Here is a 24,430-nt window from a genome sequence, read left to right as displayed (position 1 = left end):
AGCCCCACACTGGGCTCCCCACTCAGCTGGGATTCTGCTTCTCTCCTTCTCTCTTTCTTCTCCTCCCGCCACTGACTCTATTTCTCTCAAATATGTGAATAAATTTTTAAAAATTGTGTTCAAATATTAAATAATTAATTAATTCAAGGAGTATTTATTGAATGCCTGCTTTATGCCAGATGATTATAATCATTGTATGAAATTAAAGTATCCTTTGACCTTAGGTATACATAGAACTCCCAGATCAAACCAGCACGATGCCAGTGTACTGATAAAATTCCACACCTCTCTCTGGCTAGGTTAGCTGTTCTGTTAGTAACAGTAACAAGTGCATCAATAGTGTCTAGCTAAACAGTTCTAGAATATGATAAATGTTCAATAAATATCTAATCAATGAATTAACTGATGCCAAGATGAAAAATGCTCCAATTTTCTAGGTATCAACTTTCCCACAGAGCCATTTATCTAAGAGACAGGAGACAATCTTAGAGAACAGAGCTGCGTCTATGAACTTACAGGACAGAGCTCTGGGAAAGCTACAACTCTGGAACTGAAGCTGCTGTTTCAAAACATCAGCTACTCAAAATGAGATTTAGCAACTGAATTTCTTCTGTAGGAGATGGAGACCCTCTGTAACCAAGGATTAATTTAGTGATGAACAAATCAATTGAAAATTGGAGCCCTATGTTCATGTTAGTGTTTTTCCCTAAATCTTCCTACCCCCAAATTTGCATGTGTCAGTATAGCACTTGACTTTATTTGACACTTATACTTATTTCCTAAGATTGTGTGTGAAAGTAATAGAGACAGAAAAACATATAACATTTACCACATAAAAATTGCTCAGTAAATGTCAGCTATTTTTCATGTTACCTTTCATCATAGACATCACTATTGGACCTTAAGTGCCCATGAATATAAATTTAATGCTAACTATACATCAAAATATCGTTAATAACTTGCCTTTATTCATGATGTTCATCAGTAATTTATTCTTTTCGTATTCTCATTATACTTGTGATTCAGAATATTGACTATTTTTTAAAGTCATTGATATCTTGAAATGATCTATATTTAAAAAGAAAGCTCAGGACATCCTGGGTGGCTCAGTCGGTTGAGTGATTAACTCTTGATTTTGCCTCAGGTCATGATCTCAGGGTCATGGGATTGAGCTCTTTGTTGGTTGTTTGAGATTCTCTCCCTCCCTTTGTGCCTCTCTGCCCCTTTCTCTCTCTCTAAAAAAAAATAAACAAATAAAACAAAGCAAAAAACCTTAAACTGATGATGTTGACTGGGCAAACAATGGAAATTAGAAACTATCCGTTGTATCTCTGCATTTTCATTTGTTTTTCTCAATCCTTTAATGTTGAGGTGGAATTTAAAAAATACTTTGACTTCTCTTTTTCAAGATAGTATAAATCTCCTTTTATTTTTCCTTTTGTTTCCACTCTTTTTTCCCCATAGTGTCCACAGGTTGACCCCATTACTACTTTTCCCCCATGTCCCTTAATTCTTAGAAATTTTCCTTGGATACTTCTTTGATTATTATTTCATCTCTTTATTTTCCATTTTCCTCTGTCCCATGCAGTGTCTCTTGGTGGTACAAGTTCATTAGTATTTTAGTTTTATTGATCCACTTCCTTTTCAATGTCAACAATGAAGTAACAAAAAACTCTGAAGATGTTTTTCATGATTTTTATATTCATCGATGTGTTGTCTTCCACTATCATGACAAATGCATCCTTTATTATTCTCTTTCTTCTCTTTTAACCAAATACTGTGTATGTTCAGTTTTAACTTCCTGTGGTTCTGGGAGGTTTTGTCTTTTCTCTTTTAGAAGTGTGCCCCCCTGGATCCTACTCAATTGTTCTTCCTTTTCTAGGTATGTGGACCCTTTTTCATTGAATACAGCTTGTCTATTTACTTTGCATACTAATTAATTAGCACATCTGATTGGTTCTTTTTGTTGTGATTAATTGTTCTTTCCAGATATTTCCATTATTTGGATAGATTTTTTCCAAATGTAAGTGTTCTGAACTACCAAGCACTCTAACAAGCTGTTTTTTTAAAGCAAATTTTGAGGACACATCTTTTTTTAAGGAATTGATGGATTATATTCATGATTTTTTTTACATGCTTATTTTTCATTAAAAGTAGTTACAATAAAGTGATCAAACATACTATCCCTTTGTAGAAATTATGATTTTTTTCTTGTAGTGTGCTATTTCCTTTTACTTTGAGTGATGTTAACATTTTACTGTGGGATTTAAGTTTCCCTGTGGATTTACAGGACTTGATGCATGTCTGGGACCCTTCTTTTGCATTGGAGTTACATCAGCCACCTGCAGCTTGGTGCTTGTTTGCTATAACAGATTTTCCCATCAGCTTCCCAATTTCATCCTTGAGTTCCCTCAACACTGCTGGCCCACCTAGGAATGCATTTCTTCTCTTACTGTCTGTGTTTCTCCCTCTGAGGCTTTTTATTCTCTGTGCTCTTGAGTCTGGAGTTTGGACTATAGTATGTCACCTGTAAAAGCAATTGATCACAGACCTCTTTAATACTCAGTTTCTACAATTCTACCATCCTCTTCTTGAAATATGAATTACCCCCAAAGTTTCTTTAGCTCCTTCTACCAAGCAGATATTTACATTTTCTGTTTTGGGGATAACCGTCAGTCCGTTACAATACAGGCTTGATCTATAATTGTCCTTTTGCTTCCATTATATTTATATTAAGTTATGTTAATATTATAAGAATATTTCTCACATTATTCCCCATATGATTGCTAAACTCTTCCCAACTTTTCCCTACCCTCTCTCCGTTTCTATATTTTTATCTTTTCTTTCTTTCACTATATACTCTCCACAGACCCTACCCTCAAACACACACACACACACACACACACACACACACACACACACACACACATCATACATTACTGTTAAAGTCTACTTTTCAATCCCCTGTTGCTCTTAATCTATAAAGAAGTTAAGGGCATTGGTTTTGGTGTCATATCCCCTTGGATTCAGCCTCTTGTTAGGTATACATCTCAGAGAAATAATTGGCACCAAGGTTCTCTCACTCACCAAAAGCAGATAAGAAGAGCACGTACTTCACAGTGCACAGTGCATAGATTCTTTGCTCTCAACACAAGATTATCATTATCATTCCAAATGTTATGTTGAGATAAAAGCTATTTGCCAATCAAAATTTTAAATTTTCATTAATATGAACATTTTGCATTTTGCCTGCCAAACTTTAACTTTAAACTTACTGCCTGTTAATGGGTAAAAAAAAATTATATTTTAATGGTGTTAGGAGAAAGCTAGTCAGCTTATATATTCTGTATTTATTTCTTCCCTGGCGAGATGGGAATTGTGTTTGTATAAATCAGTCTTCTTCCCTTACCATATGGGTGACACAGAAGTGAAAGATTGAAGGTCCTCTTATAATGCAACTAGCAGGACTACTCTCCCTAAAGTGCATTAACTAAAAGAGGCTATGAGCACCACCACTATATATTTTACTGCACTCACAGACAATGGTAGCATTTTTTTCAATATTTATATTTATTAGATTTAGCAGGAGCAGGTTGTTTCCTAGTCATTAATGATTCTTGATTTAGCCAACAGTTAACTCCTAACTTCCCTCAGTCACTTGAACATTCCAAGAGCATGATTGAGAAATACATTCTTCCAGGTTTGGTTTTCTATGAATTTTAGCCAGGTTGTATGCTTATAAGTCACAAGCCCCGTCCCTATCTTACTTATACAGTCATTTCATTTTAGCTCACAAGAGAACGTTACTCATTTGTTGATTCAATATGTAAATATTGACTGATTACTACAGGTCATGTATCTTGAGTCTTAAGAATACGGGGCCATAATAAAGAATACATGGCCAACTATGTTGAGCCTATTGCATGAATGAAGAGGAAGGTATTAATCAAGTAACTACACAAATATATTAATGACTAGGAATGAAAAAAATACTCAGCTATGAGTATATATAACCATTATTTAAGGACTGGGTTGTTGTGGTAAATATGACTGCAGTTTCCCTGTGCGATGTTGGTACCTTTGAAATCTGTATATAATGGGTGACAGTTAACAAATTTATTTTGTATAAATCTCAAGCATAGAAGACAGAAAGACTAAGTGCCTGTGAGATAATAAATTTCAATTTGTAATCCATAAATTCTGAGGGTAATATCCAAAGAAACGTGACATTGCCAATTCATGTCACAAGCTCTTTTGTGTGTGTAAAATGTTATTTTGACAACTCAAGCCTGATTCAGGCTAAAAGGTTATAATTTGGGGAATAATAATTTACACCTTGTAAATTTAAGAGTGTACACCTTTTTTCTGAAAATTTTTTGTAATAGACCATATCCAGCCTCCCTTCCACATGTTGATGCTAAAGACATAAAATTAATAGCAAGTTTATTTCCCTTAATGATGTGGGAAAAATCATAACATGTTAAGAACAGTTTTCTTTAAGCCATTTTAAAACCTATTTCAGGAAAAATATATATTCTATTAAATTGAGTTACTATTTAAAACTAATTTTTATTATGGAAAAATTTCATTAAAAAGATGAACAATTTATAATCACTGCCTCTAAAAATTGTAATTACTCTCAAAGAGAATAACCCTTGATCTTACGTTTTTACCTTATATTACTTGAAATGAAGCAGCATATGAATTTGTAACTTATTGCAAGTTTTATTTAATTGGTTAGCTACTTTTCATAATCTATGGTTTGTGAATATTTGATCCAATATTTAAGGTAGGACTGGACCACCATAAAGAAATCTTAATGAAGTTATTGTTTAAATGTTTAAAGACATTATCATAAGGCAGATTAATTTTTCATTAGCAGGAACTATTTTTTTTTTTTTTTGGCAATAACTTCCTCATGAGCATTTAACATATTAGTCTGTGCCTGGACAAAGAAGAGCAATTTGTAGATTCTTTTATTTTTTTGTTAAGATTTATTTATTTATTTATTTATTTATTTATTTATTTATTTGAAAGAGAACATGTGAGCAGGGGGAGGAGCAAAGGGAGAGGGAGAGAGAGAATCTCAAGCGGACTCTGTACTGAGCACAGAGCGTGACACTGACATGGCTTGAGCTCACCACCCTGAGATCAAGACCTGAGCAGAAATCAAATCAGACACTTAACTGACTGAGCCACCTAGGCACCCTTGTAGATTCTTTGAGTATGGCTTTTATTTACAAATTATTTTGTTAATTTTACTGATTAATTCCACTAAGGCTTATTACCTTGATCAACGTTTATATATATTTAAAGAATTGACATCCTAGGACAAAAATTCGTGACTTCACAGGCATACACATACCAAAATTTGCTAAGAGGTAAACAATGTTCCCTGTACCACTTTAGTTAAGTGTTATACATTCTGCTTCTTTGAAAACTCTACAGAGCCAGTACTATTAGATGCATGTGCCTAAGTGAAATGACTATGTCAGTGAGGTTAAGAATATGCCAAAATTCACAGGACTTTGAATTTTGTGACTTGAATTGGTGAGGGTGAGATTTGAAATTTCAGCTATCTGACTCCAAAATCCATTCTCTTTTGGAAAGCTAACACTGTCTCCCTAAAATATCTAAATTAATGTGTGAAATGCAAATATTTTCATGAATTAACCAAGATAAATCTTTAAATTATAAATGTACAAAAAGGGACCTTCATATTTGTTTATTTCTTGTTTCAGAATCAGAGTATTTTATTTTAGCTCAGTTGAATGTGTCTCTTGGCATGTCTATGCTTTTTAATAATTACCAAATCTCTATATTATATCAATGTGGTTGATGGAGAATGTTAAGCTATAGTTCTAAAATTTAGAAAGAAAAGCTTTTGCTTGTTACTTCATTCCTTCTCTTCAACTTAGAAAGTCCTTCACTGACAGCATGTATGTATATTTTTTACATCAGTACTTTTGCTAACATCTGTTCAAAAAAGTAGTTTAATTTAGATGTAAATAATAAATTACTATATTTTGTATATATCTGTGTGAGCACAGCATGTTATGTTTGTATTAAATGACTGACCTTTGGGAATAATGGCATTGACTATAGTAACTGATTTCTGTGGCGTTTCCCTTAAAATTTGAAGAAAAACCTATCTATTAAATTTCAGAAGATAACTTAAAGCTATGTAAGATAAAATTAATTTTCAGTCATTTCATAGCCCTAAAAATTTAACATTGTTTAAATTATTAGAAATATACATTACTAGCCACAAACCGTTCTTTAAAAAATTCTCTATAACCCCACTTCCATTTTATTTACCTACAACTAATTCTTGTTGCTTTATAGGGGTGGGGGCAATATTTTGTTGCAATCCTGCTAATCTGTCTTCTCTAATCTACTATGTGTTGGCAGCTCTTTCAAAATACTACAGTCATTAATTGTGCTTCTCAAAAATCCTGCATGTACACATTTTACAGAAGTCATATTTTTCCTTGGTCTTTTCTTCCCGTATTTTATTTGACTAGATTCATTGTCCTAAATTCCTAGCCTCATCCAAAAATATCTCTCAAGCATTAAAAATTCGCTACTGTTAATTTTTTTTTAAGTTGTTTTGTCTCACAGGGCAGGAGGGCGAAAGAAAGTAGATTCTCTACCCTGCCAACTGCTTAGCATTCAGCTGCTTTAAAAACACTAGCTTCAGAGCTACAGTCATCCAGGACATTAGGAACATTTCCCTTTTACTGGCCAAATGGAAAACAGCATCATCTGTGAGATCTGAAAGCTAAAAGAAAGAACGTTCAAAGAACCTTTTTATATGTAACAGCTACACACAATAGAATTATGGGGAGCTAGTATTGATTATTAGTGGAATTTTTAAAGATCGGTATGATTTTATAGCTGCAATTAGAAGGTTATTGCTACTAAAGATTGGCAAGTCGATTTATGATCCTTATGCTGAATTTGTTCACTATAGATTAGTGCTTGGGTAATATATTTTGTTTTACTATTCTGGTGTGTATGCAAATTTAATTAATATTGATAGAATTAAAATTACAAGCCAACAAATGTAGTGTTGTGGAAAATAATATAATAATAGTCCTTTAAGACTTAGATAAGCAACTTTATTTAGTGTAAATTAGTAGTTAAGGGTAAATCTTTTCAGCAACTGCATCATCCGATTTCATCAATTTTTTTATTCCTGCTTTCCTTTGGTATTGAATTGAACATCAACCAGCTTTCAATTTTTTTATTCCTGCTTTCCTTTGGTATTGAATTGAACATCAACAGTGGCGGATTCTATATTTTCTGGACATATATGTGTAATTTGAAAGAAATTATGGTAGTTGATATATTTTAAACACTGAGTACATTTATGTATTCACATAGAATTTAAATACAAATAAGAAAGGTCAATGGCAATATGGCAATGATGTAACCATTATTTAAATGGAATTTGTTGATGTCATTCTTGTTTTCCAGCCTTTTACATGAGATGGGTACGGATAAAATTATAATAAATATTGTTGTAGAAAAGTAAACATTACATAGACATACATAATAATAGATTCCTGCAAGTTAGAATTTTTAGCAGGCAAACATACAACTTAATCAACTAATAGAGGCTTCTTAGAGCCAACAAAAACATTTTCAAAGTAATGTTCTGGCTGAACTGTTTATAGCCCATTTGTGTGTTCACAAAATAGTGCTGCTTCTAAAGGGGCTGAGTTACATTAAATTCTAATGATTGTGCCTATTTCATTTAAAGACTTCCAAAGGTTATGATGGGAAGATATTTATGTACTGTGAAGGCTTCAGGTAGAATGGAGCATTCAGTTAGATGCAACAATGTTCTTATTTAATATAAACATAATGAATCTGGATGGAATCCTTATATCCTTTAGGTAAAATGCTCTCATTATGATAATCATACCCGACAGCATGTTTTCAATTCAGCATTCCATTGCTTTGTTTTTCCAAAATTTAATGAATGCATGGTCTAGTTGCAACTGAGGTGAATTTTATCTCCAGGAAGGAAAAAAAAAAACCCTGCATCCATAAGTTTCCAATTTATACACAACCATTAGTTCCTTATTGCCTTCTCAAGTTACCCCAAAGTCAAAATACTCTACATTGCTTATGATGTACTAGAATATATTACTAGAAAGCAAGCAAACAAACCAACTAATAACCCCATAATCTTGATAGCTTTGCATGACAAAATTTCTTTTCAGTTCATGTGCTTGTTCATCCCAGTAAACTGCAGGAGGGGGGCTGGGGGATGGGGATTTGAATCACCCTTGTTTGTTAGGATCCCGGGCTGATGGATCAGCATAACCATACATGTGCATACTTTAGTAGTCAAAGCAAGTCACATGGTCACACTGATTTTAAAGACATTGGTAACTACAATCTTATCCTGTGCCCAGGATGAAGAGATACTGAGTATTTGAATGCACACCTAATGTTCACTCCTCACAGTGTGGTACTTAATTGTCCAGAGATGACTTCCTTTACTTAAAGTGCTTCTTACCACCACTACCCAGAATTATTTCAGTGCTTGCTATCTGGGTTTTCACCAAAAATCTGTAGAGATTATAACAGTGATCATGTATCATTACAATGCAAACCAATAACGTGGAGAGTGGAAATGAGAGATCTCAGATCAACATTTGTGTTTTTTACACACCCACACAAAATTACACTTTTTTGGATATACATAATGAAAGTATATTTATTCTGTATACAAAATATAGAAGAAAAACTAGGAGAAGAATTTGTTTATTTATTTATTTATTTCTAAAATTTTTATTTATTTATTTATTTGAAAGAGAGAGAGATAGCAAAAGAGAGCACGAGCTGGGGGTGGGGAGAAGGAGAAGCAGGGAGAGGGAGAAGCAGGCTCCCGCTGAGCAGGGAGCCTGATGTAGGCTGATCCCAAGAACCTGGGATCCAATCATGACCTGAGCCTGAGGACCTGAGGCAGAGGCTCAACAGACTGAGGCACCCAAGTGCCCCGAGGAGAAGAATCTCAGATAGAACTTTCAAGATAAGAAAAGAATTTGCTATAATCACTAACAATAGTGGGGTTTTAAAAAAATAATTAATTAAATTGGTCAGTTAGCCGTTTGGTTAATTAGTCTTAGTATTAGTCTTAGTTTAACAGTACTCCAAAGAGTTGTCCTTTACTTTTTGTTGTGTGATAGAGAGGATAATCAGATGGGATGGCAAAGTGTTTTGTCCAACTGAAATGTTGGAAGGTAAACTGAGATTATAGACTTCATCAAGGTTTACAGACTGAGGTCATAAAAAGCACCTGACAGCTGAAGAAAGCTTCCTGGAAAGTTGTCCACAGTCTCAGGCTCTGCATAGCTTTCCATGGTATGTGAATCTAGGGGAAGAGAAAACATATTTAAAGGATGTTAGATTACTATACTTACATTAAAGGATAGTGATAAATTGGGTAGAGGAATTATGCTAAATAGACTACCCCACAGTTGTATTTTTGCACATAAAAATATTTTAAAGTCTTTGAATTGAAATTTATTCATTTACATTTCCTCTTGCTAAATACAATCTTTGAGCCCTTGAAGTAAGTAAGGGTTTTTCTTACGGTCATCTACAAGGCTAGCAGATTTCTGGTAATGGTAATAATAGTGAATAATTAATACATTTTCTTATATATTAGTGCTAAAAACTGATTTCAGTAAATGACACAAATTTCCTATTGCTCTTTCATATTATATCTATTTTTTTGTCAAATTTAAGAGAAACAAACTAAAGAAAGTAGTAAGTCAGGTCAGAGTATATCATGGGTTTTTATTTGTATATTGACTAATTGTTAAAAAATATAAGAAAGACTAGAATTGCACTCTTCAAATATGTATTTACCTGCAGTCATCTAGCATGAAATAGTGATTTAAAAAGAGTTTATATGGTATGTACAATATCACAATTGAATCAATCTTCTTGGTTGTTTAAAGTTCAATTAATTCACTTAGTAGTCCACATGTTAGTCTATGAATACATGCATATGAGTTTATAAATTTAGCACTTTAAATCATTGAAAAAGTTACACCACAATTTTAGGTTAAAGTTATGTCACTCCTTGACAAAATTATAAACTTTTTTTAGCAAATAAAAAAAGTACATGTTTGAAGGTAAGCATTTAAAGTTCGGATGTGAGCAACTATTAGTTAGATTATGGTTTAATAAATAACTTCTTACATAATATGATTGTATACCTTGAGATATATCACAGAATATTAAAACTTAAATGTTTTATTTAAATACTCTTCCTCAAAATTTTGAATATTTACATATATTATATATTATATATAATAAATTATAATATATATGTAATTATATTATATATTTTACATATATAATATGTTTTCTGATATATTTTAGAAGTTAGAATTAAAATTCTCTAATATGTATTTATCTATAACAAAAAATATATAAATAAATATATATGTAAATATGTTATATGTAATGTATTATATATATTCTCTACTATATATAAAATATAATATGTTATATATTATACATATATATATATAATACATGTACAATCAATTCAGGTAAATTTTTTATAAAAGGAAAAGATAAATAATTGTTAATATCAAACCAGGTTTGAAAGATAAAAGACATCTGTAGTCTCTTCTGAGGAAATATGAACTAATAAATCCAGCATAGTAGCTCTAAAAACCCTACATTTACTGAAAATAGAGCACTTTGAGAAAATTTTAAAGACTATATATCAAATTATCTAATTAAAAGTTTTTTTTCTGAATAGCAACATTAGCATTGCTTGTTAAATATGCAACCTCTGGATCTCACTTCAGACCTAATGAATCAGGAAACTCTAGGATGGAGTTTCCAGGCAACTGTAAGAGGTGCTGAAGTTTGAGAACCATTGGTAGAACAAAACTGTTTAGATCAGCTGATTTATGGAGGAGAGGGCAAGAGTTTCTCAATGAAAGAAACACTAAGTTGACTTATTCTCAGGCCTAAGTCTTCCCTAGATCCCTGAGTGAACCTTATCCATAATTAATTTCCAAAAGACCAATTGGATTGTTGGGCCACCAAATGTGTGTTACATGAGCAAAACACTCTTATTAGAGGCTCTGTCAGGGATATGCCTCTTTGTCCTGAAGGATTTACTGTTCTTCATTATTCTGTATAAATCTTTTCTCTGCTTCCCCTCATTTAGCAACTTTTTTTTTCTCTCTTCAGAGACTGCCTAAATATTAAATATCATCTCTCTAGAGTTGCCTTCTCTGGTCACTTAAAGTAAAATAAGGCCTCACTGCCCACAGCTCTATGGCTTATCACATCAGGCTATCTGTGGTAGCTCTCAGTGTTTACAATACTCTGACATTTGTTTAAAATTTAAGTTAATGTTTTTGCTTTATTATTTTTAAAGCTTTCTCTAGAATGTGAACTCCATTTGGACATGGACAGCATTGGTCTGGTTCACTGATGTGTCCTTATCACTCACTGTTCATTGGTGCACTGTAGGCTTTTTTTGGAGGAAAAAAATATACATAAATATGACACATATTTATACAATATTTATTCAATATTTTACTTGCTAGATAGTAATAGAGTTAAATAACACACCTGGGAGTATTAGACCTGGTAGACAGAAGTCTTCCCTGTGGAAGGTATTTGAGGTTTTTATCAGACCACTCATCAGAAAATATCTGTACAGTTCATCAGGGGATCCAGTTTACCATAGTTCTTGGGTAAAGTATTATTAGGTTGATTTTAACTCAGTACAAATGTATAAATCTTTGTTTAAATGTATAAATCATTTATAACTATATCTTCCATTTCAATTTGGCCAAATCCACCTGAAAAGTCATTTTGCATCTCGAGAAATTGCTAATCAAGTTGAATTTAGGTTTCAAAATATGCTGTAAACCATAATTACTGTAAAAGATGTTTCTCTTTTGATCATTTTTTTTAATTATCCTATAGCTCTATAATATTCTTGAAGTTTTGCAAGGTCCCACTCTAAAATGAATAGAGAAAAGGATCATTAGAATTATGAAAATAAATTCACCCTCTTTTTTACAATTTCCCTTACAAAATAATAAAATATTACCTTAGTGGTTTTTTAAATAGCTCTACATTCATCTTCTATGCATAACAAAATCATGTTTATGAGTATATCTTTCCTTGGGAAAAAAAAAGTCAGTGGAAGCTGTTTCTTTTAAGTGGCTTATTTTTTCCTTTATATGATTTGGTTTCAGAATATTCACTCCAGCTACATAAATTATAAATGTTGCTTCTCCTACTCATAGCACATGACATATTATTACAAGCCAGACTCATTGTAATGTGGTGACCCCAGTGAAAGTACCAAGTGAACTTTTCAAATGAAAACATTTAGATAGATTATGTATTTATGAATAAAAATAAATTTGCTTTTCAGGGAGTTTGGCCGCTGGAAAGTAAATAACCTTGCAGTTGAGAGAAGAAATTTCCTTGGCTCCCCTCTGCCTCTTGCTCCTGAATTCTTCCGCAACATAAGACTTTTGGGACGTCGACCTACCCTGCAGCAAATCACAGAAAACCTTATCAAGAAATATGGGACACATTTCTTGCTATCTGCTACTTTGGGAGGTATGACTCTTTGAAAATATTTGTGCCTATGTGTGCTTGTACATAAAACTGTAAAAGTCAGGAAAAGATGTGTCGATTAATCCAGAGAGCTGCAGTTTGAATAATTCTAGAATTCATTTATTCATTCGTTCATTGAGTTATTACTAAATGCCTTCTATGGTATTCACAATGGTAAGGTAGACGGTTATTACTTAGTTCCTGCCTGAAGGCAATTTACAGTATAATAGCATGCAATAAACATAGTCATAACTCTTACACTCTATAATGCAAGGTGACGTGCCAAATTTTGTTTAAAAAATGAATAATAATCAGTCAAGTCACAGGTGGAAGTCATCACTTCTGCTTACAGAAAACAGGAAAAGTTTCCTGAAGTAAACATTAAAAATCTAAAATTACATTTTTTAGCAGTATTTTAGTTTTTCTGATAGTGGTTGATACATGATATAGAGAGAATGATCCATTAATATCAATTATGATGCATAATGTAAAAGTAGAGATTAATAATGTCACTTCTTCAATTTATAAATTTGTAAAAAATAAGAAATCTGTGCTTTTAATATCATTAAATATATGTTTTATCATGGTGATATATAATTCAGCATTTTGGATACACATAGATGGTATTTGTGGAGGTAACATAATAGGGAAAATATGATTTTCCTAAAACTTAAAAATATCCCAGAATTCCATGTATTTAGTTTTGTGTAGGACTTTAAATTGTCCAACCATTTTATTTAGAAATGGATGTTACTCTTTCCTATAATGAAGAGCACTGAATATAATTGAATATGAAAACAGTGATTCCCTGCTTCCTTGTTTGTTCCTCAGTAAGTTTACTGAATACGGACAGACTGATTCACGCTAACGGTGTGGTGGTATGAAAGGCCACCAGTTCATTTTTCCTACCTTAGAAGATGAGTCTTTTCTTTCCTTTAGCTGCCAGTCCAGTCTGTTAGTAAGTCATGCCAGTACTTTTTTTCTCCCAAGATATATCCCATGCCAAAACTTTCTGACTTCTACCCGGACATCCCTAGACCAAGCCACCATCATGATTCTCCCCAGAATACACCTAAGGTCCATGCTTCACACAGATCTTTTTAAAACTTGGATCAGGTCAAATCATTCCCTGTGTCAATTAAAACCTATAACTATCCACTTAAAATCCAAATGTCTTGCTATGGTTTATAATGCACTACATGAATGGTCTGATACTGGCTTTCACCACAGACCTCAACTTTTCTCTCTTCTCATGGCCCTATTTTTCAGCCACAATGACCTTCAAATCTTTCGGGAAAATTTTTCTGCTCAAATGTTACTTTCCATAGAGGGCTTTCCTGTGCATACTACTAGGAATATGCCCAGTGGTCCACCAATATTCTTCATTATATCTTGATCTTCTTTGTAGTCTTCATAGTATTTATTTTTATGTGAAATATTTTATTTATTAGTTTCCTGGCTCATTATCTGTCATTTCCGTGTATTTTCTTAAAAACAGGGACCTTGCCTATACCTGTCATCAGTTTACCCCCATAGTTATAAGTAATTGGCACACAATAGGTTCTCATTAAATATTTGTTAAATGAATAAATGAATGAGACTACGCTTTGTTTAGAGGCTGAAATGTTTAAGTTCACTAAATAGATGTCAGAAGTATGGTATACACAGAAGTTAACTGAGATCTAATTCAAGAAGAAGACTGAATGAAAACTGAATCCAATGAACCAAAACAGTCAGTTGAACAAATAAAGATACAGAATTGGAGAGAATGAGGAAAAGCCAGAGCAGGTGAGTAAGGCATGGAGAAGTTGGAAAAGGAGATTTCTGGACTCATTGAGGAAATATAAGTAAGGCATATAACCTTAAGGAATTAAAGGTGGAAAATGTAGATGATTTAGGCAGACAGAAAAGGCCAACCAGGAAAACACATTATCTCTGTCTTCCATGACATATTATCTCTGTCTTCCATAAGTGAATAATATTAAAATAAGATAAAGAGATCAGCCTGGCATTGAAAATTGACTCCCTTTCCTTTTTTTTAACCAATTGTGAAATATTTTATTTTATTTTATTCAATCATGAAATTTTAAAAATGTTAAGTAACTGTTAGTTTCTTTTAGGAGAAAGTAGGAGAGTAATATCTGTGTGATAGGGTCATGGGAAGATTAATGTTCATGCAGGAAGATAGTCTTGGCACAATGTGTGGCAAAATTTAAACATGCAATGTATTTATGTTATTGTTATCACAGTAGTGTGAATAGAAAAAACTATAAAATATCCCAGTAATTATAAAAACTGATTCTCTGAAAGCTGTGTCTATATAGGTTAGTGAGGTTAATGATTATTAATGCAATAAAATCTGAAGTAAAAGTGAAAATTAAGTTATTACTATAACTTCTTTTAAAAAGTTCAGTGGTTTTGTACTCGTATTAGGCTTCATCACATTTGTGTCAACAATGTGTGATACCCAGAATTTCAGAACACAAAATACATTTCTCCAAATAAGAAAGGAAGCAAGTGATAGAGGAAAGGCAGAAGAGATAAAAAGTACAGATGATTTTTATGGACATATTTGTTCCTTATACTAAAATTATGCTGACTTTTTGATTTGTTTTTACTGTTTTGGCATTGTAGATGCCACATTTTGGCCATCAGATTAGTTTTTGGTTTGTTTGTATAAATATGGTCTAAAAATCCTTTGTGGGATTAAATAATTTCTTCAGATTGATTATTCAATGACAGTAATAAGTTCTCTTAAAATTGTTTTATTTCAATTATTTAAAAGTCCTGTTCAAGCATTTTCTTAAATGCAAGAAATGGAATTGCCAGGCTCCTTAGCCTTCTCACCTCTGAATATTCCTTGGATTAGTATCCCTGGTATTTTCTATTGGAATTCCTTTTTTTCTTTCTCTCTAAACATTACTTATAGTTTTTCTCAGGAATCTCTGCTGGGTGATGTTAATAAGTTAACTAAAATGCATGAAATTATTTAAGTAGCTTAAGGATATAAACTATTTGCAATTAAAATGTACACCAGGTTGATTTCAGGCAATTTAAAAATATTGCTGTTGTAATCACACTAAACCTTTTTTGTTGTTGTTGCTGTAAGTATATTTAGCTTTATATGTTTTACCAGGTCGAACATGAAATTGTCTCATTCCAGTTTTTAAAAAAAATGAGATTTGTGGTCTTTAACTGGAGCTAATTCTCTCTCTTGCTCTCTCCTTAACCAACTAAGTAACTGCCCTAATATTAACACACTGAGGATGTCATGTATATAAGCAAACGTTTTAAACAAAAGACCAGTTATTTTTTGCTTCCTAAGTAACCAGATCTTCAACTAAATTTAAACATTTAAAAAAAATAAGTTGTGTAAGATACCTCAGTTTTAAAGTGATGAAAAAGAAATAAATAAAAAATGTCTTTTTTTCCCTGAGTTATTTAGTACATCATATTATTGACTTAGACATAAAACATTGGATAGCATACTTGAAGCCCTTAATGGAATATTTTATGATAGATAAAGCCAGTGATTGAATTATCTCCCTATAGGGAAAAATAAATTATAAAAAACCTTCTTCAATATATATCATTTTCTACATTTATTTCATCTTATAGCTTCCAGACTATTTATCAATAGAGTAATTCAGCTTGCTTCTATTTGGATAATGATATCTAAACTCCATCACTGTTTAAATATCTAAAATAAGCTACTCAATATGAAGAATCAATCTTGAAAAAGATTGCACTACTGGGATATATTGATTTCTAGCTATGAAATATATTTCATGACTGTTTTTATAATATATTTCATTATAATACAATATATGACAAATAGTGAAATAAAAGTGTGTCTGTGTGCTGAATATACAACAACAACAACAACAATAACAAATGAGTGAATAGGAAAAAAATAAAAAGAGCTTAGAACTGCAGAGTTCACCGGGGGAGGGGGAGGGTGCCCACTATAAAGCACGAAACCTAGGTTCTGAATCAATTGAAAAAGACAAAAAGACTAAGGAAGATGTAGTCCAAAAATTCATTTAAAATTTTATAAAATTTTGTAACAAAATATTTATAATAATTTTAAATGGGACCTGACTCTCATCTCCAGTGTTACACAGACTTGTCCAAGCAGTCATGATTATAACCCTGAGCCACCCACAATTACAAAAGCATATGTGTGGCTCCCATATCAGCCTAGGCTCTCTACAGCCCCACACAGTGAAGAACAGACCAGAGCTTGTGCTCTCTACTGACAGGCCCATCTTGAAGAAGAGGAAGAGGTGGGGTTGCTCATGTCAATCCCTTTCTTACACCAGCCTTTCTGTTAATTCGGGGCACTTCTGTGGGCAGAGTCAAGAATACAGGGACAAGGAGGATTGTTTGGACAAAATACCTTCCCATGGAAAGGAGTGCAGGAAAAAGTACTCTTTTCTCGATAGAGATATTTTATTTTATTTGTTTATTTTTTAAGATTTATTTGTTCATTTGACAGAGAAAGAGAGAGCAAGCACAAGCAGGGGGAGCAGCAGGGGGATAAGGAAAAGCAGACTCCCTGCTGTGCAGGAAGCTGGATGTGGGGCTGGATCCCAGGACCCTGGGATCATGACCTGAGCTGAAAGCAGACGCTTAACCAACTGAGCCACCAAGGTGCCCCAATAGAGATATTTTTAAAAATTAAATCAAAATTAATTCTAGAAGCAAATAGATAATATATTAAGATTTGTTCATTTGCAACTTTAGAAAATGTATTTTTCACTGTCAGCAACATTAAAACAAGTCCTGTTTGACCAGTGGTTTTAAATGCACAATGTTTTAAAAGTCATAATTTAATTTTTAGTGGAAATAGTTACTTTTTTTAATATGTGTGTTTTTAATTCTCTTTCTTGAAAGTGCTTATGAGAATCTTGTTACCACATTGTTCAACTTAAGCATTTTATCAGATATTTAATTTTGTTTATATAAAGAAAATATTTTCTTCATTATTAGAATGGAAAAATAGATCATTGATATCCAAAGCAGCATTAACTTAGTAGCATAGTTATTTAAAACAATGAATACTATGTCAATAACCAATTAGTGTGAAGTCACTATGGCTGCCAAGTAGTTTAATAGCTTGCAAGTTTTACTGTATACTGTTCTCTTTCAGGAAGAACAGAGGTCAGAAGTCAGGCAATAAGATAGAACAGCAATTCGATTTTCAAAAATCGTCTTGCATCCCTATGAGTGTAAGATTCCAAATATCTTTATTTAATTTCAGAAATACTCAATTCTCACTTTTGTTTTTGTAAATTACATTCTGTATAAAGTCTCCACAGATAGTTTTAATTCTATATCATACACCACCTTCTTTCAAAATTGATTAGTGGTTGTGTTTCTCATTTTCATTTGGTCTCTTCTTAGGAAATACAAATTCCTTTTATTGTAGTTTAACTGTAACATAATTAAAGAAGCAAATCTACTAAAAACATATGCAAATAGAAATACTCACTACAAATGCATGGAACTATTTCCTCTATCAGAATGCATATGCTAAGGAAAAGAACTGAAAACAAAGAAAAGAAATTTTTTCTGAAACTTCATCTCAGGGAATCATTAAAATAATGGTATTGAAGAGAAAAAATAAATTTGCCATACTGTTTTTTAAAACTAAAGGTATACTACATTAGATTAGCTGTATCCATACTTCTCCTTTCTCTTTCTGTCTCTGTCTCAATCTGTCACTCCTCTCTCTCTTTCCCTCTATCTTTATCTCTCATGTTTCTCTGGTAAATAAAATTTTTTAAAAATGGAAATTTAAACAATATTGTTAATTAAATTTTAACAGTTTATAAGGTGGTTATCTACTAAAATAATTTGAAACCATTTATGTAAATAGTCACAAACACAGCACAAAAGAAATTGGGGCTAAAATTGCTATGTTGATGGATCTTAATAATAATCATTCTTGGCAACTAAATCCAAAGATAAATGTTAAGTTTTAGTATTTTATAAATGTGATTATATGTTTTCTTTTTCCTCTTTATACCACTTTGATAAGGTAGAGAAATCATCTGTCCACATATACCGAGTTACCTGTAACAGTGCAAAGACCCAACACCTTCCTTAAGGGAACACACAGGTGACTGACAAATATAGACATTTAAATGGGTAATACGTTTTACTGTGCTTTAGAGCCTCATTACTCAAGTGTGGTTCACGGTCCAATAGCATCAACATTACCTTGGAGCTTGTTAGAACGGCAGAATCTCCGATTTCATCTCAGATTAATGAATCAGAATCTACATGTTAACCAGATCTCTGGGTGATTTATATGCACATTAAGGTTGAACAGTACTGTTTAGAGTATTTATATAAATTTAGAGTGTTCTTAACTGTTCCAGAAATCTCACTTCTGAAAATTAATCTTACCAAAATAATAGCAGGAGTCTATTACATACATAACAAAAATGTTCATTATAACATTGTAAACAACTCCAAAAGAGAGGTAACTTAATTGTGATTCACTCAGGGTAGATTCAGTTTCATCTGACATGGGAACTATTTATTTCCAGTTCCTCTTTTTTCATGTCATTGCTCTAAAGAGAATATTATGGTATCTGGGCAATTTTGTTTAAAATTTTTTCAGACTTTTTGGGTGGATAACTGTTGATAATCAAAAAGTCAGATGCTTTCATTTGGAATGTTTTGCAAAACATATTATGTTTCTTTGTCAAAGCTAAGACTAGTTGTTTCCTTCCCATAATATCTTGTAGATGCCAATTGGTGTTAAGCCAACATGTCTGTTTTTACTGGCTTTAGATATTTGGCTCTGCTTCTTGTCAGAAGCCTAGTTTTCTCAGATCGATTTTTTTATATCTGTTTGTTTCTAAAACACTGTCTGTTTTTCTACAATGCTGTATTAGTGGAAAGATAGATATCATCAGGATGTTTACCTTTTAACATGTTAAGCTAAGAAAGGACAATCATCAGTAGTGAGAGCAAAGTACACTGTAAAAACTGAAATATAATTTCAAAAGAACAGCTATACTCAAAATATTGTAAGACTTTAGCACAAGGAATAATGTAATCTCTCATTACCAAAAAATAGGATAACATTTTTGGGTTAAAATGATACATCAAAAGTAAAACCTACAAACAATTACATTTAAGCTATGTATAAGATCTTCCAGTGTAAGGAAATTGCATAACCAGGAATGAGGAGGGAACAGAAGACTGGCTGAGGACAAAGCAGAAACTGACACCCTGCAATCCCCCCCCCTCCATGGGATGTATGTGACATTCCTCAGGCACTCCTGGCTGCCCTCAAGGACAAAGAAATAGTTAACCTACAGATACCACAATCCCTCAGTTTACAAATGTTTTAGTAGATTACAAAAACAAAGCATTTCTATCAATAACCTAGCTTCCGGAAGGGAATGTAGATACAATTAAGTGTCCTTGTAATCTGCAGGCTCCAGGAAGTTCCCAACCATCTTAATGTTAATGCCTTGCTAGAGGGAAAAAGAACCTTAACTTGACAATGGCAAGGCCTCTCTTTATCTTGTGAGTCTTCTTTAACATATGAAAGTATTTCCTCAACCTCCCTTTTTCCTTACCTCCCCCAACCCCATGGTATATAATCAGCCACCCCTCACCACCCCGGGGCAGCAGCTCTTTCTGTCCAGGGGTCCTGTCCCCGTAAACCACCAATTTTGCACCAAGGACGGCTCAAGAATTCTTTCTTGGTCGTCGGCTCCAGACTCCACCCCACTGAACCTCACCTGTATTCCGTGTCCTCATCAGGAAGACATTTACCATAAATACACAGTTGTGTTGTTTTGTTTTGTTTTGTTTTGTTTTGTTTTGTTTTGTTTTGTTTTGTTTTGTTTTGTTTTGTTTTGTTTTGTTTCGTTTCGTTTCGTTTTGATTTGATTTTGTCTGGGTGGAATGGTATACATTATAGGTTGGTAGACTAACCCAAGGGCACAACAATGAAAACATAAAATACAGCCAACCTATAAGAGTTATTTTCATCACAGTAAAGAAATAAAAACAAAATGAAACAACTAATAATATGCTTTGATTATGGATCCTCTGTGTTCTGCTCTGGTTGTCTCTTCATTCCAAGAATCAAGTTGAAGAAGTTTCTCTTTGGAACATGCGGTCCTGGTAGAGGGAAAAAGCTAAAGAATTTGTATAACTTTACGGTGCTTCTCAAAACTTGTACTAGATTATGGTATACTGGTTTTCACGTATTCCACCAACCCCAGTGTTACCCTTTCTGATACCAGGTTAAAGGAAATCACTCATGAACTGTTATAGTTCTTCTCTACAATGGACCATTAATCTGTGTATGCATGTTTGCTTCCACAATTGTGCAGAAAGTAATTGCAAAAATTAATGCAGTCTGCCACATCATCATTATTGATTTATCCCTAGGATTCTTTTACTCATTCTATTATCCATTGTTTTTTGACTTGTTCTAACTTTTTGAGAGCATTACCTTTACCCTCAATAACTGTATATATGAGAATGCAAATTGAGAAAATCCAAGTACAAAATTCCTTTAAAATTTCTCTTCCTCATGGACATAATATAGATGATTTGAAAATCAGGACAGAAAAATACATTACTATGAGGTCCACAGCATATCAAATGTACCTAATTGCTTCTTATGAACCGATCATAGGATAACATTAAAGTCATGATTGGTTTTTTGTTGTTTTATTGTCTTCTGTTTTGCATTCTCTCTGAAAGCATCCTTCAACATGTGCTTTTTAATGTCCATAAACTACCGCAGTATTTTATCTGTAAAAGACACAGCTGCATGATTTCTGTGTGAAATAATCACATCCTTTTATACCCACAGTCATTAATCCTTTTTACTTTCTAACAAACTCAGAATGTTGAATCGTTTTCAGAATCACATTTAGTTTTTACAAAATGCGTGGATGTCCTTTGGTACTCATGCCATGCTTATGAGCTACAGCTGGTTTAAAAAATAGGAATAAAAATGACATTTGAACACAAATTTTTAGTTGATTGAATAATATCTCAGTTTTTAAATCTGAATATTGTGTGTCATTTACATAGAATTCTGATGAACTTTTATAACTGAGTACTTGAGAAAGAGTTACAATTATAGTGAAGACTGCATTCTTTTTTCTTTTCATTCTTTTTCTTAAAACTAACTGTAAGTGTTTCAAAGAATATGAAGACCATAAACATCACAAAAACCTGGTAGTTATATATAATTAAAAAAACTACAAAACAAAACAGAACCAGATCTCTTAGAGGAAAGAAATAGGCTTATTTCCAATGTAGATTGAGTAGCCTTGTCAGAATATCTTAGGTGTTTAACAATCTGTGATTTATGACACAAAATTTAGCATAAACTACCCAGCTTACATCACATAGTTGTCTAGTTTGTTGTAAATAGGGTTTAAAACAAGATATTCATAAGAACAATTAGGGTAATTTAAACTGCCTCACATGCTTCACTACAGGGAAAGTCCTGCATACATGGGTTAATGTTCAACTGTAGAGAAGAACCATGAGCAACTTATGAGTAGTTTCTCTTTATCAGGTTATTGGAAAGAATAACCAACTGCTATCTTTAATCATCACATGTACCTTGATTATAAGATCGACTAGAAAACAATTTTGACTAAGTCCAGTTTCCTGTGGTGAAATTTAATATCTATGAAATGCTAACTTGTAAAAATTTAAAGCCTCTTCATTTACCGTTAGGCCCTAATTTAAAAAAAATGAAAAGAAAGGAAACCAACATTAATTGTACATATTTTATGTGTTCTGCCAGATTCTATGGAGAAATTATATTGCTTAGTCTTTTCAAACAGATGAGAGTAGGATATTGCTTCTCTTTTAAAAATGGAAATGCTAAGGGCAAGTGTAACTTTACCAAAGCCCCACAGTCATCAAGTTAAAGGACTATGAGCTATCAGGATTTACCTTCACATACACCTGACTCCAAAACTCACATTTTCCTTTCTCTTATTATATCATATTTCCTTCAAATTAAAACAACAGCAATGAAGAATGAGCTATAAAACTATTAATAAAAGTGTATAAGGATTTACAATATTTTTCTTTTGATTTTTTCTGTTGTCTGTAATATATACTTGCTCTCAGGATAGAAGGCAGAAAACACATTTACCTGTACCCGACAAACAAATGTGGACTCTGAAAACAAAGGAAATATTTTTTTAAATATCCGGTAGATAGAGAATGAGAAGCTGCTCTTACTCATGATGATGACTATGGACCATCAATTCTCTATGGACATCTTTGATTGCTTGAACCTACATTAGCATTTATCATTCATATTGTAAGATAGGACCACTCTGAAATACTAATCCCTAGCTCTTGTTATGTGTCATTTTCCAAATTATCACAGGACAGCCTAACATCTGCTATATATTCTTAAATCAAATATTTTAATTTGCTTTTTAAAAATAAGATTATGCTACTCTTCTCTTTTTGTGTAATGTATGACTCAACTGAGTTCCCACTAAGGAATTTTCACCTGAAGAGTGAAGATGTATAGAGGGATATGGTATTTAAAGGACTATTTTGAGAGATATTTACTTACCATGTGTGGATACAGATTGTAAGACGAGGGTTCATGCATTTGTAAAACAAGTAGAAAAGGAGGCTTCTGTTCATCACAAATACGACAAAATAGCTAAAATTACTAGAAATGTGCAGATGTGGAATGAGCTGTTTTATTCTAAATTTTAAGGAATTGAGGTGAATAAAAGAGAATAATACCATGCCAACAACTTTTGAATTCTGACTGTAATCTAATCGTATTTTAAATCCTTTACAGATATTATCTGTTTCATGCTTCTAGCTCATCTTTGAGGAAGGGATACTCTTCTCATGTGACATGAGAGGAAACTGAATTATACAATTCAAGATCATTCAGTTATTAAACAGAAGCCAGTATTAAAACCCGAATCTATTTGGCATTAAAAATTGGCACACTTACATCTAAACTATAATAATTAATTCTATATTTTTCTGTCTTCCATCACCTCATAATTCAGTGAGAGTCCATTCTAGTGGTCTAATTATCTCTTCTGCTCAATGATGTATAGTTTTTCAATTCATGTTGGGAACCTCCAGTAACAAGAAAATTCACTGCTCTACAATAAAGACATAGTGAAGATGACCCACTTCACATATTTAAATGGCTTCTTTGAATCTCCAGAAGGCAAAACTAACTTCCAATAAATCAATTGAACCCATACTTTGAATTTAATATATTACTGAATTGAAGAGAAGATTAGATATTATTTTAAAGAATAGGCAGTTAAGCTTCTATCTACAGGAATCTGTAGAAAACGTGAATGCAAAGAGGTTAAACATGAATATTTAGACGTATTTTCTAAATAGAATCATCGGAGAACTGCCAACTCATCCAGAATTTCATTTTAGTCATAATATTAAAATCATGAACTTACTACCTACTTAAAGAATTGTATTATGAATAAGTGTTTTACATCACTCTCACTTCTTTCTTGTGGCTGCACTGTATTCTACTGTATAGATGCAACATGGTTCATTCTTACTGATTAGGTAGGGATCTGTGTTGCTACAAATATTACAAATAAAGCCACAGTAAGAAGACTTTTGTATATTTTAGCCAGTGTTTTTGGGATGGAGTATTAAAAGTAGGATCGTTGAGTCAATTATTGCTAACTATTGCCAAATTTCTCTCTATAGTTACATCATTTTGCATGACTACCAGCAATATATCAGAGGGCCTTTTTCCTTCCAGTTTGCCAACAGCTTT

The 24,430-nt window shown here is 32.7% G+C and overlaps 1 protein-coding gene across 1 annotated transcript in view; it reads left to right on the top strand.

The window, feature by feature from the left end:
• The window catches only part of BRINP3 (BMP/retinoic acid inducible neural specific 3), a 376,973-nt gene that overhangs the window by 170,431 nt on the left and 182,112 nt on the right, over positions 1 to 24,430 (top strand). Inside the window, exon 3 of the mRNA XM_087856398.1 lies at positions 12,440 to 12,630. Coding sequence (XP_087712524.1) covers positions 12,440 to 12,630 — 191 coding nt within the window. The remainder of the gene's footprint in view (positions 1 to 12,439; positions 12,631 to 24,430) is intronic.

This window comes from Ursus americanus, chromosome 2 (genome assembly GCF_024610735.1).
Source record: "Ursus americanus isolate L20-20 chromosome 2, mUrsAme1.1.p, whole genome shotgun sequence".
In the NCBI taxonomy this organism is placed as follows: Eukaryota; Metazoa; Chordata; class Mammalia; order Carnivora; family Ursidae; genus Ursus; species Ursus americanus.
Note: the sequence above shows the minus strand (reverse complement) of the source record. Positions and strands in the feature narration are given on the sequence as shown.